This window comes from Mytilus galloprovincialis, chromosome 2, assembly GCF_965363235.1.
Source record: "Mytilus galloprovincialis chromosome 2, xbMytGall1.hap1.1, whole genome shotgun sequence".
NCBI lineage: Eukaryota > Metazoa > Mollusca > Bivalvia > Mytilida > Mytilidae > Mytilus > Mytilus galloprovincialis.
In genome coordinates, this window is record NC_134839.1 from 112,651,791 (window position 1) to 112,668,584 (window position 16,794).

Sequence of the window (16,794 nt, forward strand, 5' to 3'; positions counted from 1 at the left end):
TCTTTTCGAATAAGTCTCTAGAAAATATTTCAATAGGTTTCAAAATTTATATTGTAAATATACACACTGCAGTTATTCATAGATAAATAAAAAATATATTGTACCCTTACATCCAATCACAGCGCTCATAATTTGACTTCCTTCACCTGCCTTGGGTACACAAAAGGCCAACCTAATGCTGGGAAAATTTAATACTACCGTTTTCCCTTAAACGCGCAATTTTACACCAGTACTTATAACTTCCATCCTATATGGGTGCATTTTACATAGATAAATAAAATCGTATAATATAAGCAAAATGAGGATGTTAAATTTGATGTATGCCTTTTTGTGCTTCTTCGTTACATTTGTTGTTTTTATAGTGATTAAGATGATAACACAATGTTGACTGCTGTACCCCTATTTTTGACATTTAAATTTTTTACCTATTGCGTCTGTTTGTTTTGTTCACTCATCGGTAACAATATAATAGAATTTGACACTGTATATGACATATATACCTTTTCATCGTTTTGTAAAAATAATTTGTTGACAGTCACATTTCACACACCAAAGTATATGCAACATGTTCTTCTTTTTTTATTTATGAACAGATGAAAACTACAAACGCTATATACAAAAAATACATAGTGAAATGCTTTTCACTTTAAGTCTGTTCTAGTTAAATAACGTTTTTCTCTGTTTGCTTTAGCTACAACCGTTGATAAATGAACCGATTCTATTCTCTTTAAACATTCTATGAGTTGGTCAGCGTCGTTTTTATTGACTTGCTTTCCTCGCCACATCCAAAGTATCTCAAAGACGGTAAGAACGGTCGGCTGGTTGACTGTCTTTAAATTAAGTATATCTTCATTTTGAAGTCCGAGCTCGACACCCAACATCTGCGCCGTTTCTACGGACATTGCGCCGGCAAGTATGAGTAAGCTCTGGTGACTCAGTACTGGCACTTCCTCTACAAAATTACACATTTTGTAGATTAAAGAATGCACTCCACAAAAAAAAATTAAATAAAGATAAATCACCTCCACTTTCAACATTTAAACATTCATTTTGTATGTTTTAATAAAGAAAGATGTATATGTCAAGTCAAAATTGCTATCAGAAAACAAAATAAAACAATTCTTTATTACAATAACGTTTTGTGTTACAAAGTTTCTTGTGCTAAATTTGTATCATCAGGTGGTCTATCAAAGTAAAATGGCATAAATTTGTAGAAAAACGGTTTGTTACTACGAGGCATAAGATCTACTTGACAATATGCGACACCAATCAGGAGCAGATCCAGTCATTTTTTTTAATTTTAAAAGCGGGAGGGAGTTCCAACCCAGGATAAAAGGGGGTGTCCAACCATATGTCCCCATTCAAAAGCATTGATCGTAATAAAGGTGATCCAATCTTCGGAACTCCTCCTCCCTGTAGATCCACCACTTCTTATTGTTCACATCTCAAATGTAGTATAGCAGCTGAACATATTTTACCCTCCATTCAGCATCCGATTTAACGTATGTACAAATTAGCGATAGATCTAAAGAACGATTTTAATATAAGAAGGCTCTTATTAATACAAAGTGTGTATATACGAAGTATAAACCTACCTTTAATAAACTGTTTAAGATTTTCCTGTTTCGGTGGAACTATACTTGTGGACATTATGAATGAAACTTACCAAATATAGCTTTGTATGCTAATGTTGACTTAACTGATCTTCCTGACGACCTCGATGATCGCGATTGGCGGGAAAACGTCAATCTTCCATAGGTATCTGCCAATATAAATAACACAGTTGTAATACTTGTATTTAAAGTCATACCTTAAGCCAATTATTGTAATTATGCAAATGATATAATGAGCACAATTATGGCATAATTATTTAGTTAATGTTCAATGTCATTAAATCTCCACGTTGGTAATAACTAGTTTAAATGTTTCATGAAAGTAAAATGAATTTGGTCATAGCTGAAAGTGTTGATGCATACAAAGGTTTATGGCTAAAACAAAATAACACCAGACAAAACAATTAGTGATGTATGAACCTAGCAAACAGTCTTCACAAATTACAGACATGTGTTGTGTCAGCCGTTCAGAATTGAACTCTTGCTTTATTAAGTACAGGGGCGGATGCAGGAATTTTCGAAAGGGGGGTGCTAACCCAGGGCAAAGGGGGGGTGCAGGGGGGGTGCAAAACATATGTCCCGATACAAATGCATTGATCGGCAAAAATAAAGGGGGGGTGCGCACCCCCGGAACCCCCCCCCCCCCCCCTGGATCCGCCACTGAAGTATACCAGAGAGTATACAACCATGATTAGTTATTTGCAAGGTAAACAGAAAGTAGTTGTGCGCTTTAATTTATTGAAAATAAAACGTCTTTAAAACAAGTAACAACAAATTAGTGAGTTTTGTACAAAGTGCCCAATTTAAAACAACATATAGCTTAAACATAATAATGCCAAAGATTATAATCGTTACGTGGTGAAAACAAAATTGTGGTGTGATTGCCAATGAGACAACTCTCCACAAGAGACCAAATGACACAGAAATTAACAACTATATGTCACCGTTTGGCCTATAACAACGGGCAAATCCCATACCGCTTAGTCAGCTATAAAAGGCCCCTAAATGACGAATGTAAAATGAGTAAACCGACGGTCTAATTAATGTAAAAAAAAAAAGGGAACGAGAAACAAATATGTAACACATGATCGTCACATGAACAAACGACAACCATTGAGTTATAGACTTCTGACTCGGAACAGACACATACATACAGAAAGTGGCAAGGTTAAACATGTTACCAGGATCTTAACAAAAATAAATTGAAAAAGTCTTAACTCATCAGATGAATACAAATACATATAACAAAACCACAGAGTGGACATGGCCGAGTACTTGTGCATCGCAGTTACTGACAGCTTGTAATTTTGTAAATCATAAAAAAAGATATGAGTTATTAATACTTCCAATTTAACAGAAAGATTACTAATATAAATGTTAAAAATTCATTTGTACAAAAAATTAACTTTTAGTTTGTTGCACTTCTTTCTGTCTTCTGTGGTATGCTCTTTTCAGCTCTCTTGTTTCTTCAATCATTATTTGCCGTTTTGTAAGTCTTTTTCCTGACAACAAGAAGTACACTGAGAAATTAGACCAGCCAAAATAAATATATGGAAGAAGTCAGCGCCGACTATAATGATAACGCAAATAATGTCTGGTCTTATATCAAGAGCAAAGGTCAAGAATGGACAGGAGTTGCACCGTTTCAGTCAGTTTTTACCAAAGAAAACATTAATAACTTCCCAAATAAAGGAAGAAGTCCATACTCCACCATGAAGGACATAAAAATTAGCACCAACGGAGTCTACAAACTGTTGAAAAACCTGAAACCTCATAGAGCTACTGGTCCCGACTCAATATCATCCTTTATACTAAAAGCAGCAACAGAACAACTTGCTCCTATACTTACAGACTTATACCAAGCATCATTGAACACTGGGGAAGTCCCACAAGATTGGGGAGATGCCCATGTAGTTCCCCTTTTCAAAAAAAGACGAAAGACACGTATCATCTAATTACAGACCAGTATATCACATCACATGTACGGTCTTAGAACATATTGTACATAGTAACATCATGAACCACTTGGACAAAACTAAAAACTTACTTATGCACAACACGGATTCCGCAAATGACGATCTTGCGAATCCAAACTCATAACCATCAACAACATTGTATCAAAATTAGAAAGCATCAGCCAAGAAGACATCACCCTGTTAGACTTTGCAAAAGCATTTGACAAGGTACCACATCTTCGCCTACTAAACAAGCTGGAATACTATGGCGTCAACCGCCAAAACCAACAAATTAATTCGCTCCTTCCTACATAACAGAAAGCAGAACGTAATATAGGGAGCTGTCTCCACACAAGTACTAATACTTTCTGGTGTACACCAAGGCACAGTCCTTGGAAAATTACTTTGCCTGGCCTACATTAACGACATTCCAGAAACAGCATCTACATCAGTGACCAAATTATTCGCTTACCATCACCAACCAAGCAGACAGTGAACTTCTCCAGAAAGACTTTTCAGCATTGGAAGACTGGGAAAACAAATGACAGATGAGTTTCAATGCCAAAAATAAGCCTTGTCAAGAAGATCACCGAACAAGAATATGTTCACAGTACACAGATTCCTCACACTCGCACTATCATTTTATATAAAATTGAGAATGGAAATGGGGAATGTGCCAAAGAGACAACAACCCGACCATAGAAAAAAACAACAGTAAAAGGTCACCAACAGGTCTTCAATGTAGCGAGAAATTCCCGCACCCGGAGGCGTCCTTCAGCTGGCCCCTAAACAAATATATACTAGTTCAGTGATAATGAACGCCATATTAATTTCCAAATTGTACACAAGAAACTAAAATTAAAATAATACAAGACTAACAAAGGCCAGAGGCTCCTGACTTGGGACAGGCGCAAAAATGCGGCGGGGTTAAACATGTTTGTGAGATCTCAACCCTCCCCCTATACCTCTAGCCAATGTAAAAAAGTAAACGCATAACAATACGCACATTAAAATTCAGTTCAAGAGAAGTCCGAGTCTGATGTCAGAAGATGTAACCAAAGAAAATAAACAAAATGACAATAATACATAAATAACAACAGACTACTAGCAGTTAACTGACATGCCAGCTCCAGACTTCAATTGAACTGACTGAAACATTATGATTTCATTATATGAACATCAAGCACAATCCTTCCCGTTAGGGGTTTAGTATCATACCATCATAACATATATGAGAAGAACATAACCCGTGTCATGCCAACAACTGGTTTTTGAATAAATGTGTTTAGTTCCGATGCAAAGACCCTATAAGTGAATAAATATTAACGCCAAAATATGCAATCTTTAATGACCTGACAACAGTATCGTAACTATATCCCTTCTTAAGAATAAGTCTATTCAAAGGTTTTGTAAGTTTTTGAGGTGAATACTGACACCATTGTGCTTTATAAAGAATATTTCCATAAAAAATTGGATGTGAAATACCTGAACGTATAAGAAGTCTGCATGTTGAGCTATATTTACGAATGATGTCCTTATACCGATGATAAAATTTAGTAAATGTTTTGACTAAATTGTGATATCGAAAACCCTGGTGTAATAATTTTTCAGTAATACATAAATTTCTTTCGTTAAAATCTAAAACATTGTTACATATATACACGAGCGAATCGTACAAGTTGAGATATATAAACACCGTAAGATGGTGACAAGGGAACGTCACCATCTAAAAATGGATAATTAACGATAGGAAATGAAAAATCATCTCTTTTATCATAAATTTTAGTATTCAGCTTTCCGTTAGTGATATAGATATCAAGATCGAGGAAAGGGCAGTGGTCATTGTTAGTATTAGCTTTATTTAAAGTAAGTTCAACAGGATAAATTTCTTTAATATACATATTGAAGTCGTCATTATTGAGAGCCAAAATATCATCCAAATATCTAAAAGTATTATTAAATTTGTTTATCAAATGTTGTTTCGATGGGTTTTTGCTTATTTTTGTGATAAACTGTAACTCATAGCAATACAAAAACAGGTCCGTAATAAGTGGTGCACAGTTAGTCCCCATTGGAATTCCGATAATCTGACGATATACGGAATCCCCAAATCGAACAAAATGTTATCTAGTAAAAATTCAAGGGCATATATAGTATCAAAACATGTCCAATTGACATAGTTTTTTTTGTTTATTGCTACTAAAAAATGACCTAGAAGAGTTTGAACATATATATATTCACATTCTGACTTTTTAAATGCCCATTTAATCAGGTGTGTGAATTTTTTCTTAATGAGAATGTGAGGCAATGTGGTATACAGGGTAGAAAAATCAAAACTTTGAACAGATTCAAAATCACCAATATAAGCATGCAATTTATCAAGTACTTCCAACGAGTTCTTGACACTCCAAAAGTAATTAATTCCACTATTTTCGAAGGCCTTATTTGAACAATTTATTATTAGGTTTTTAATTGTACCAGGTGTGCTGGTGAGAAGAATAGACAATTTAGTAGTGGAACAATGGCTTGACGACGAAATAAATCTATATTTGTAAGTTTATATGTTTAGTGGACCATGAAATTAGGGTAAAAACTGTAATTTGACATAAACATTAGAAAGATCATATCAAAGGGAACATGTATAGTTTCAAGTTGATTGGACTTCAACTTCATCCAAAAGTACCTTGACCAAAAACTTTAACCTGAAACTTGCACTATCATTTTTATGCCCCACCTACGATAGTAGAGGGGCATTACCTACGATAGTAGAGGGGCATTATGTTTTCTGGTCTGTGCGTCCGTTCGTCCGTTCGTTCGTCCGTCCGTCTGTCCGTTCGTTCGTCCGTCTGTCCCGCTTCAGGTTAAAGTTTTTGGTCAAGGTAGTTTTTGATGAAGTTGAAGTCCAATCAACTTGAAACTTAGTACACATGTTCCTTATGATATGATCTTTCTAATTTTAAAGCCAAATTAAACTTTTGACCCCAATTTCACGGTCCACTGAACATAGAAAATGAAAGTGCATGTTTCAGGTTAAAGTTTTTGGTCAAGGTAGTTTTTGATGAAGTTGAAGTCCAATCAACTTGAAACTTAGTACACATGTTCCCTATGATATTATCTTTCTAATTTCAATGCCTTATTATATTTCCATTTCAATTTCGTGGTCCATTGAACATGGAAAATGATAGTGCGAGTGGGGCATCCGTGTACTTTGGACACATTCTTGTTTTATGTTCAGTGGACCTTAAAATTGGGGTCATAACTCTAATTTGGCATTATAATTAGAAAGATCATATCATAGGGAACATGTGTACTAAGTTTCAAGTTGATTGGAATTCAAAAACTTTAACCTGAAGTGGAACGAACGAACGGACGGACGAACAGACGGACGGACACACAGACCAGAAAACATAATGCCCCTCTACTATAGTAGGTGGGGCATAAAAATCGATCAGTGATACAAACATCATACAAACTACATGTGCATGCTCTAGACATAACTGAAGCTAGCAAATAACTAGAAGTAACAATAAGCAAGAACCCAACCTGGGATAGACACATAGATAAAACAGTTGGCAAAAGTAACTTTAGGATTTATTCACAGAAATCTCAAAGGCTTTACAAAACCTTTAAAGGTAGCTGCACATGTTTCCAAGACTTGCAGTGGAATATACATGAATAGTATGGGATACAATAACCTAATATAAGGTCAAGGCAATAGAACAATACAGAAAAGAGCAGCACGATTTGTGAATATCAAAGACCGAACACCTGGCTGTGTCAAAAATATGGTAAAACCTCTAAAATGCGAATCCTCAATGAAAGGAGGAAACTAACAGACTGCATGCTATTCAAGCTCCAGCATGATCTTACTGACATAGACCTCGCAAATATTTAACCCCAAATGATAACCGGACCAGAGGTAAAAACTGCTTCTACAAGTTTATGTACAGATGCCTACGGCCAATCTTTCTTCTCGAGGACCATCAGGGATTGGAACATCTTTCCAAAAACAGTTTCATCGGCCAACATAGTTGAGGGATTCAAGGCTGCCCTTAATGTAGCTCTGAACGGAAGTAGGCAACACAAGTTCTAAACAATTTAATTGTATTATATTGTGAACAGTTTTTAAACGTAAATACCCAACAGAGAACTTTATGTGTTGCACGAAATTGCGCAATTTTTTTTTTTTTTTTTTGCGGAACCAATCACATTCAGTTTTAATTCCGATCCCGTCCCTTGGAGAATAAGAAAAAGAAGGAGAATGTGAGGTTGGGATTGTTGACAGACTTACAAAATATCCATTAAAATATTTTTTGGTCGGACATCAGAATATGATGTTTGGATTTTTGACTGAATTATGATATCGATAAACATAACTTACTTGGCCGAACATCTGAATGTGATGTAGGAATTCTTGACAGACTAATAAGATATCGATTAATATCAATTGTTGCTGAATGTAATATAAATCCATCGCCATAAGTATCACTGATAAAATTCAAAATTCCCACTTGCCGTCCTCTTGGATCACGGCGTTCTTCGACGTGGAAAGACCGGTAATTATCACGTGCTGTTGACAAATATACAATAGAATAATGTTCCGAAGGTATTTCACGAATCTTCTGAATAGTTCCATCCATTTCCATTCGAACAACATCCTGCTCTTTCATACGAATATCTGGACTTCGGCTTCCTGGAACCTCAAAAAGTCCTTCATTTGCGCGCTTTCTTAATATCCTAGTTGTAAATCGTTTTTCCACTATTTCTACCCACAATTTTACTACTCCAACAGTTAGAAGGTTCTTATCCATATAAGTCATTATATTACATATATGTTCTAAACCACAGTATAAATCAAATTCTTCAAGTAACTTATTTTTATTCTTCTTTAGAATTTTCCTTTTCACCTTTGCTAGTGCAATACTGTAAATAAAGCATAACTTAACAGTTACATTAGCTCAATTCAAAATGTTGTAGAATATTATGTAATAATTAACATGATTTTCTAACGATCAGGACCTTAATTCTTGTAAACTCATAAAAAAGCAATGATCTAAATAAGCTTCTTATATAATAAGAACTTATAGGATATATACCTAATGTTTCAATTTATAAGATTACTAAGCTAAAATCTGAAGGTTTCTAAAAGCCGATCGAGAACACAGAGTTTTGTAAGAAAAATAAATGAACCAAAGAATAGTAAATTGTACTTGATATAGGTGAAAAGGTACTAGTAAAATAATTTACAAACTAAAAATTTAGAATAAGACTGCATTTTAGAATTCTTGCAAGCTGCTGGGAAAACTGTGACCTGAATAAGTTAAAGCCCAATCACAGCAAATAACTAGGCATATTTCTAGTTATTCAAACCTTTGGCCTATAGAGAACATCTATGTTCAGTAAAATAAAGAAGGACATGTCGCACATAGCAAATAACACTGTAATCTCTTTTTATGAATTGTTGTTGTAATATACAAGCAGTAGTAGTCGTACCTGTTATTCAAACAAGACACTGCAAACGTATAACAATTCCCGTGAGGTTCACACTGGATGGCGTCATTTACAATTCGAAGTGATAAACTGCCTTCTAGATTTCTCTCGAATAAGACTATTTCTGAACTACTATCCTCTATATCATGAAGTATTGGTAGATGAACAAGAATCGGCTTATTAATCGCTACATTCTCGTCATGTGTTACATTTAGAATGTCAGAACACGCCACAATCCCATGACAGTCTTCTTTACATGTCTCTTTATAACCATACATTCTGTTCCTGTTGATTTGAATGAACTGAAATTAGAAACATTGACGTAAAGTAGACAGTGAACACAATAATAAAATAGAATTTAACATTTCACCCAGCCAAAGTTGACCTTAGATGGATTATGTCATCTTTGGACATATTGTTTTCAACTCTCTGGATGTTGTTTTTAGTTTTGTTTCAATGTGAAAAAGACGAAAGTCCTGTCTCTTAAACAAAAGCCTCATCGAGAAACGATCAGTGCTATCCCATATCACTGGTTAGATACCGACATCGTATTTGTAATTGCTAATATTTTGAACTTGCTACTGTCTTTACGGAATTCACATCTTTTTTACAGCATATTAATTTTTTTCTATTCGAAGGCAACGATTTTTTTATCTTTAAAAAATCAACAAATATTTTGTTTGCGTCGTATACAAGACTCTTTCTTATGGATTGTTAATTGCGTATTTGGTTTCAATATGCAGGTTTAAGATTTCAACAAGTCTAAAATTGAGAATGGAAATGGGGAGTATATCAAAGAGTATTTTTCTAGGTCTTTATTGGGTAAGTTAAAGGAAATAATTTACAGTCTACTTTCATAAATCATTTTTCTTTTCTTTCTTGTTACTCTTTATGAAGCAAACAAACTTAATCTAAAATGTGTTTGTTTGTTAATTTAGTATCGTAATTGTTCAATTGTTGTTTACTTTTTGTAATTTATTTCAATTATGTTTTCATCACTTATCAATATCACTATATGTAAAAACAAGTTGTAATTTCTTTGTTTTTCTTTCTAAAATTGTGTACACAAAACTTAGTTCATTGCTAGTAGTCGCTTTATCACGTCTTATTCGTTGCATTGCTACATACAAATTCTTCTTGCAAGAACAATCGATAAAGTGAAAAGAACTGTGTGTTTTCTATAAATGGGAACGGCTGAGTTGTGGCAAGATATATCACTATAGTTTGTTGTGTGTGATACGGATAAATATATTGAATAGGTTGTCCCATTGGCAGCCTTTAAAAATATCTCAAAAGAGATCTGTAACATGCTGTTTTCAAATCTCATCTAGATGCTTACCCGAAACTTAGTAATACAAGGGACGCTAAACGAGTTTTTGGGTATACTCATTCTAACACGTGTATCGTCATCTGACACAAACGAGTGGCCTGCTGTAGTTACTTCTCTATGTATACCACGAAATCCTACTACTGCCACAAACGCAGATACCATCTTGGCTTCGAACTCAATGTAGTTGTGCTGAAAATAACCACCAATCAGTGAGTTCGATAACATTTTCTAGCGTGTTTATAACATTCAGTATCACTCGGTTTTCACTACAGCTTTAAATTGAAATAATGATGAAAAAAGTCATCATTGTTAATTGATATATCTAATGTGTCCGTCACTCATGTCGAGTTTTGTACAGACTGCAACTGGATTAGTCTTCTGCTGCTGAATTGGTTTTTTTTATGTTTATGATGTGTCACTCTCATTTGGATGCATCTTGTTTTATCTTATTTTTTTAGTTGTTATTGGCTTTGAACTAGCTGTCAGGTAAGGTGAATGATTATCGCCTTCAAACTTGTTTAAACCCGCCTTATTCTGTATGACCCTGTCCCAAGTCTGGAGCCTGTCATTCAGTGACTGTCGTCTGTACGTTGCTGTATATCGTATTTATTTTTTGTAAAAAAAAATTGTACATTAATCAGGCCGTTACTTTTCTCGTTTGGATTGTTTTACCTTTTCATTTCGAAACCTTTTGTAGCTGGCTAAGCGGTATGGTTTTTGCTCATTGTTGAAGGTCATACATAGACCCTATAGTTGTTAATTTTTATGTCATTCAGTCTCTTGTGAAGAGTTTCATTGGCAATTATACCCTACCATACTTTTTTTTTTAACTGACTTTACCTTAATTTCTCCATTGAGATCGGTCCACTTAGTGCCATATTTAACTTTCACTTTAACCATTGAAGACGGTGGTAAAGCACCAGTAGATAACGGAAATCGCAAAAGAATCTTTTCTGATGTACAAAACGGTGCTCCTGTCACTTGAAATATATCAGACATTAATTGTTGTCCTTCTTGGAATACAAGACCATTGATAATTTCTGGTCGGTCTTCTACTGCGCACCTTACTACGTCACAATGTGATATATTTCCTAATAATTTTGTCGGCTGCAGTGCTGTTACACCTTCTCCCATTTCTAATGAACCCAGAATTCTATAAATAAAGAGAGAAAGATATATCATATAGGGTTTATACTTTTGAACGAATGTTCAGTAGAAATAAGATATTATTTTAATTTAGAAACCTTAAAAAAACGAGTTCGATTTTAATCAAATTAATTGAATTACGTACAATATGAGCATACCCATAGCCATCTATGACGCTCAAGGGTTCGGACCCTCTATAAACGAAACATGCTAGTAAAGACTATTGAAGAAGATTCAAGTTGGACTTTGATAACAGTAAGTTTCCATTTTAATAGAGTCATTGCACATAAAGGAGAGTTTGTGTCTATTGTTCTTACATTTTGTATATTGTTCCTACGTTGTGTCTATTGTTCTTACGTTTTTTTTATTGTTCCTACGTTGTGTCTACTGTTCTAACGTTGTGTCTATTGTTCTTACGTTTTGTCCACTGTTATTACGTTTTGTCTATCTATTGTTCATACGTTTTGCCTATTGTTCTTATGTTTTTTCTATTGTCCCTACGTTGTCTTACGTTTTGTATAGTGTTCCTACGTTGTGTCTATTGTTCTTACGTTTTGTCTATTGTTCTTACGTTTTGTCCATTGTTATTACGTTTAATCTTTTATTCCTACGTTGTGTCTATTGTTCTTACGTTTTGTCTATTGTTTTAACGTTTTGTCCATTGTTATGACGTTTTTGTCTATTGTTCTTTCGTTTTGTCTATTGTTCTAACGTTTTGTTCATTGTTCTTACGTTTTGTCCTTTGTTCTTACGTTGTGTCTATTGTTCTTACGTTTTGCCTATTGTTCTTACGTTTTATCCATTGTTATTACGTTTAATCTTTTATTCCTACGTTGTATCTATTGTTCTTACGTTTTGTCTATTGTTTTAACGTTTTGTCCATTGTTATTACGTATAATCTTTTATTTCTACGTTTTGTCCATTGTTTTTACGTTTTGTCTATTGATCTTGCGTTGTGTCTATTGTTCTTACGTTGTGTCTATTGTACTACGTTATAATAATAATAATAATAATAATAAATTCTTCATTATAATATTGTATTTGTATTTAACAACGTAGGAACAATAGACACAACGTAAGAACAATACACGTAAAGACCCGTGTCAGGCAAGGTTAGGGAGCTACCATTTGATTTTTATGGGGGGGCTAGGATGAAAAATTTTGTCCTGCATTTTTTTTTAGTTGTAATCTCTGTCCTGCCTTTTTATTTTTCACTCTATTCGGTCCTGCCTTTTTTTTTATAAGTTTATCCTGACTTTTTTTTACCTAAATTGTCATTCTGCCTTTTTTTTTTTGCAAAGTGTCTCATCCTGCCTTTTTTTTTACTCAAAACTCCTGTCCTGCCTATTTTTTTCAAATTGCATCCTAGCCCCCCATAAAAATCAAATGGTAGCTCCCTTATGATGGTGTTTTTTACATACATTTATAATTGAACTCTAATGTTCTATAATTATTCTATATATTGTATTGTATTATTTTGTATTTCATTGTATTACATTGTATTTCACTGTATTGCATTGTATAGTATAAAATTATTGTTTGATTGTATTGCTTGACCCTCATGGGTGTAATTTTGCAATAAAGATTATATTATTAAGACAAAACGAAAGAACAATACACAAAACGTAAGAACAAATGACGTTGTGTCTATTGTTCTTACGTTGAGTCCATTGTTCTGAAGTTTTTTCTATTGTTCCAAAGTTGTGTCCATTGTTCTTACGTTTTGTCTTATTGTTATTACGTTTTGTCTTATTGTTATTACGTTTTGTCCATTGTTCTTACGTTTTGTCTTATTGTCCTTATGTTTTGTCTATTGTTCTTAAATTTTTCCATTGTTCTAACGTTTTGTGTTTGTCCTTACGATTTGTCTATCGTTTTTCCGTTTCTGATACTACCCTTATATCTATATTTACTTACTCCTGATGACTGTCTTGGATGCTGATATATTTTTAAGAAATACTTTTGGCCTGGTTGGTATGCAAAAGTTTTTTATGGTATAATTATAAAATACGAAATACTTTTACCAGGTTGATTAGCAATTGTTCTTTATTATATTCTGATAATTAAGGAAATACTCTTAGGCTGGTTGATATGCAAACGTTCCTCATGGTATACTGATATACTAAGAAATGTTTCTCATTACAGTTCAATTATACTAACCCCTTGGTTTTCCCAATAGTGAAAAAAGCATCGGAACACAGGTTTCCCAACTTATGGATCAACTTTCTATATTCTTCCAAAGATATTCTAAAATGAAAATCGTAATATGTATATATGTGTCATCGTTGGTGTAACAGCAGTTGGTAGACAGGGATTTGGTATGACAACAAAACCAAGGTGGGATACAGCAAATGAGAAGGGACGGAGGGAACTGGTGCAACAGGAAATACGACAGATGGAAGAAGAGAGTAGGAATGTTAAGGCAGTAGGAATGAAACAGCAGGGTAGTTGGTTGAATTGGCAAGGAGCGAGAAGCAGGGCTTTGACCTGGAGCGAGATTTGGAGTATGGAGGGATACAGATTGAGTTTTCTACTAAGATCAGTGTATGATGTTTTACCAAGCCCATCAAACCTCTATACCTGGGGGTTGATAGAAGACCCAACGTGCACCTTATGCAAAGACAAACCAGCATCTCTATAGCATGTGTTGTCAGCATGTCCAGTCGCATTGAAAGATGGAAGATATACATGGAGGCATGACAGTGTATTGAAAACAATAGCAGCAAAGTTGGATACCACCAGGAGAAAGAAGAGAAAGATGCAGAAGAACATCACATTTGTAAATTTTGTGAGGGCTGGAGAAAAGAAAGACAACCAGGCAGAAGGTTTAGGGATACTTGGAACAGCATCAGACTGGCAGATGACAGCAGACATACATCAACGCATGAGTTTCCCAGCAGAAATAGCAGCAACATCGCTAAGACCAGATATAGTCATTTGGTCACAGGGAACTAGGCAGGCGGTCTTGCTGGTACTGACAGTCCCATGGGAAGACAGAATAGAGGAAGCTTATGAAAGAAAGATGGCAAAATACCAGCAGCTAGTAGAGGATTGCAAACAGCGGGGATGGAGGACGTGGTGTTTGGCAATAGAAGTCGGATGCAGGGGCTTTGCAGGACAGTCAATGTGGCGGGCACTTAGGACCTTGGGAGTAGTAGGAGCAGAGAGGAAGAAACTGATTACAGAAGTGTGTAGAGAAGCAGAAGTGGCATCACAGTGGATTTGGAGGAAAAGAGACGAAGTGTGGAAAAGTACAAAGTGTTAGAACAATGAACATTTATTGTGTAGATAATGGACAAATTTAGATATACAGAACAGCATTCAGTTACAGAAGAACAGCAATGACATCAGCTGAGACATCGGAGCCGTGTAGGCCATCCAGTTCCAGGTTCAGATTGATCACCTGAGCCGGCGCACCTCTGGAGGTTGTTGTGGAATAGCGCCGAAACAGCCAAGGAAGGAGGACCCCACCTGATGATGGAATTGGATTAGCATTCCTTTGATGTTTACAAGGTAATCAACTTCTGGAAACCCAGTGACCACCAGGAAAGTCTGGTTGACGACTGTGAAGAGAACAGTGGCAACCTGGAGAGACAGGAGGCAGCCAGGAGAGACTGGTAACCGGGGCATGAGGCTTGGCAAGTCAAAGTGCATCTCCTGTGAAGGGGAACCCATTTTACACGCTATGGAACGATATATACTAAGACACCCTCGGGGCTGTGCGAGAGCGAGGGAGGATGAACAGCCCATAGGACAGGACCAGGAAACGACTATGGAACCGAGGTTTGAAGATCCATCAAAGTAGAATGAAATGTGTGAAACCCCATTCTGGCAATCAACGCACAGAGAGATCTGGTCAGACGGAGGAGGAGACCATCCAGGAAGCAAACCACAGTGATGATAGCCTCCCTGTGACCCAGGGTGAGGATGAGCACGAGGAACAGCCTACAGAGGTAGAACAACTTGACGAGGCAGAAGAGATAGAGAGGATAGAACCAACAGTCCATAGAGGAGACGGGATAGAAACAACAGTCCGTAAAGAAGACAGGATAGAACCAACAACCCGTAGAGAAGAGAATGAGCCACGCAAAGAGAAGATCAAATGGCCAACGAATGCAGACAAAGCAGCTTGGAAAGCGCTTGACGAAGATTTGGAAAACATCTTAGAGGCAACATTAGCAGGCAGTGTAGACAGAAAGATAACAGCAATGACGTCCATTATTTACAGCGTAGGAAAGGACAGATTTGGAGTGGTACCACAAGGGAAACAACCAACAAAACTAGGCCATAGTAACCGGAGACAGAAGAAGATCAAGGAATTGAGAGGAGACCTGAGAAGGTTAAAGAAGAGGTACAAAGTCGCCAATGAGAATGAAAGGTTACCATTACAGCAGTTAAGAAAGGAAACTAGGGAGAAACTTAAAACACTTACAAGAGCAGAAACGCATAGAAGAGATAGAAAGAAAAAGGCAAAGGAGAGAACAACATTTACAGCAAACCCATTTCAGTATATGAAGCGATTATTTGGAGCGAGAGGATCTGGCAAACTGGAAAACTCGAGGGAAGAAGTGGAAGAACATCTCAGGAAGACCCACAGTGATGAGAGACGAGGAGAAGACCTGGAAGAATGTGAGAAATTGTTAACACCAGAGGAGCCAAAAGAACAGTTTGATGAGTCAGACCTGAAGTTCCAAGAAGTGCAGGACGTAGTGAGAAAGGCAAGAACAGGGTCAGCACCAGGACCAAATGGTATTTCATATAGGGTATATAAGAACTGTCCCAGACTGATCAGAAGGTTGTGGAAGCTATTAAAAGTAATTTGGAGAAGGAGAAAGATGACAGAGTCATGGTACAAGGCTGAAGGATGTTTTATACCAAAAGAAGAGAACTCCAGGAAAGTTGAACAGTTTAGAACCATCTCCCTATTGAACATTGAGGGGAAGATATTCCTGGCAGTTTTAGCAAGGAGAACGACGAGGTACCTGCTTGGCAACGAATATATAGACATCGCAGTCCAGAAAGGAGGCATGCCTGAAGTATCTGGTTGCATCGAACACACCAGCGTTATTACACAGATTTTAAGAGAAGCAAAGGAGAAGAAAAGTGACTTAGCAGTGTTTTGGCTAGATCTGGCTAATGCTTATGGGTCCATACCTCACAAACTAGTAGACCTGACATTGGAGAGGTATCATGTTCCCCCAACTATCAGAACTATGCTGCGAGAGTATTTTGACAAGATTGAAATGAGGTTCACAGCTGG

General features: G+C 36.1%; 1 protein-coding gene across 2 annotated transcripts in view; it reads right to left on the reverse strand.

Annotated features, from left to right (window-relative positions):
• Positions 1-549: 549 nt before the first annotated feature.
• Positions 550-16,794, reverse strand: part of LOC143065421 (uncharacterized) — a 29,236-nt gene continuing 12,991 nt past the window's right edge. Inside the window, exons 10-16 of one of the 2 annotated variants that reach the window (XM_076238979.1) lie at positions 13,695-13,781; positions 11,229-11,541; positions 10,398-10,577; positions 9,062-9,360; positions 7,950-8,491; positions 1,667-1,762; positions 550-952 (exon numbers count right to left, since the gene is read on the reverse strand). In XM_076238979.1, the coding sequence (XP_076095094.1) occupies positions 642-952; positions 1,667-1,762; positions 7,950-8,491; positions 9,062-9,360; positions 10,398-10,577; positions 11,229-11,541; positions 13,695-13,781 (1,828 nt within the window). In that variant the 3' untranslated portion in view covers positions 550-641. Of the gene's footprint in view, positions 953-1,595; positions 1,763-7,949; positions 8,492-9,061; positions 9,361-10,397; positions 10,578-11,228; positions 11,542-13,694; positions 13,782-16,794 lie in introns of both variants that reach the window. The other variant, XR_012975468.1, reaches the window with a different exon arrangement.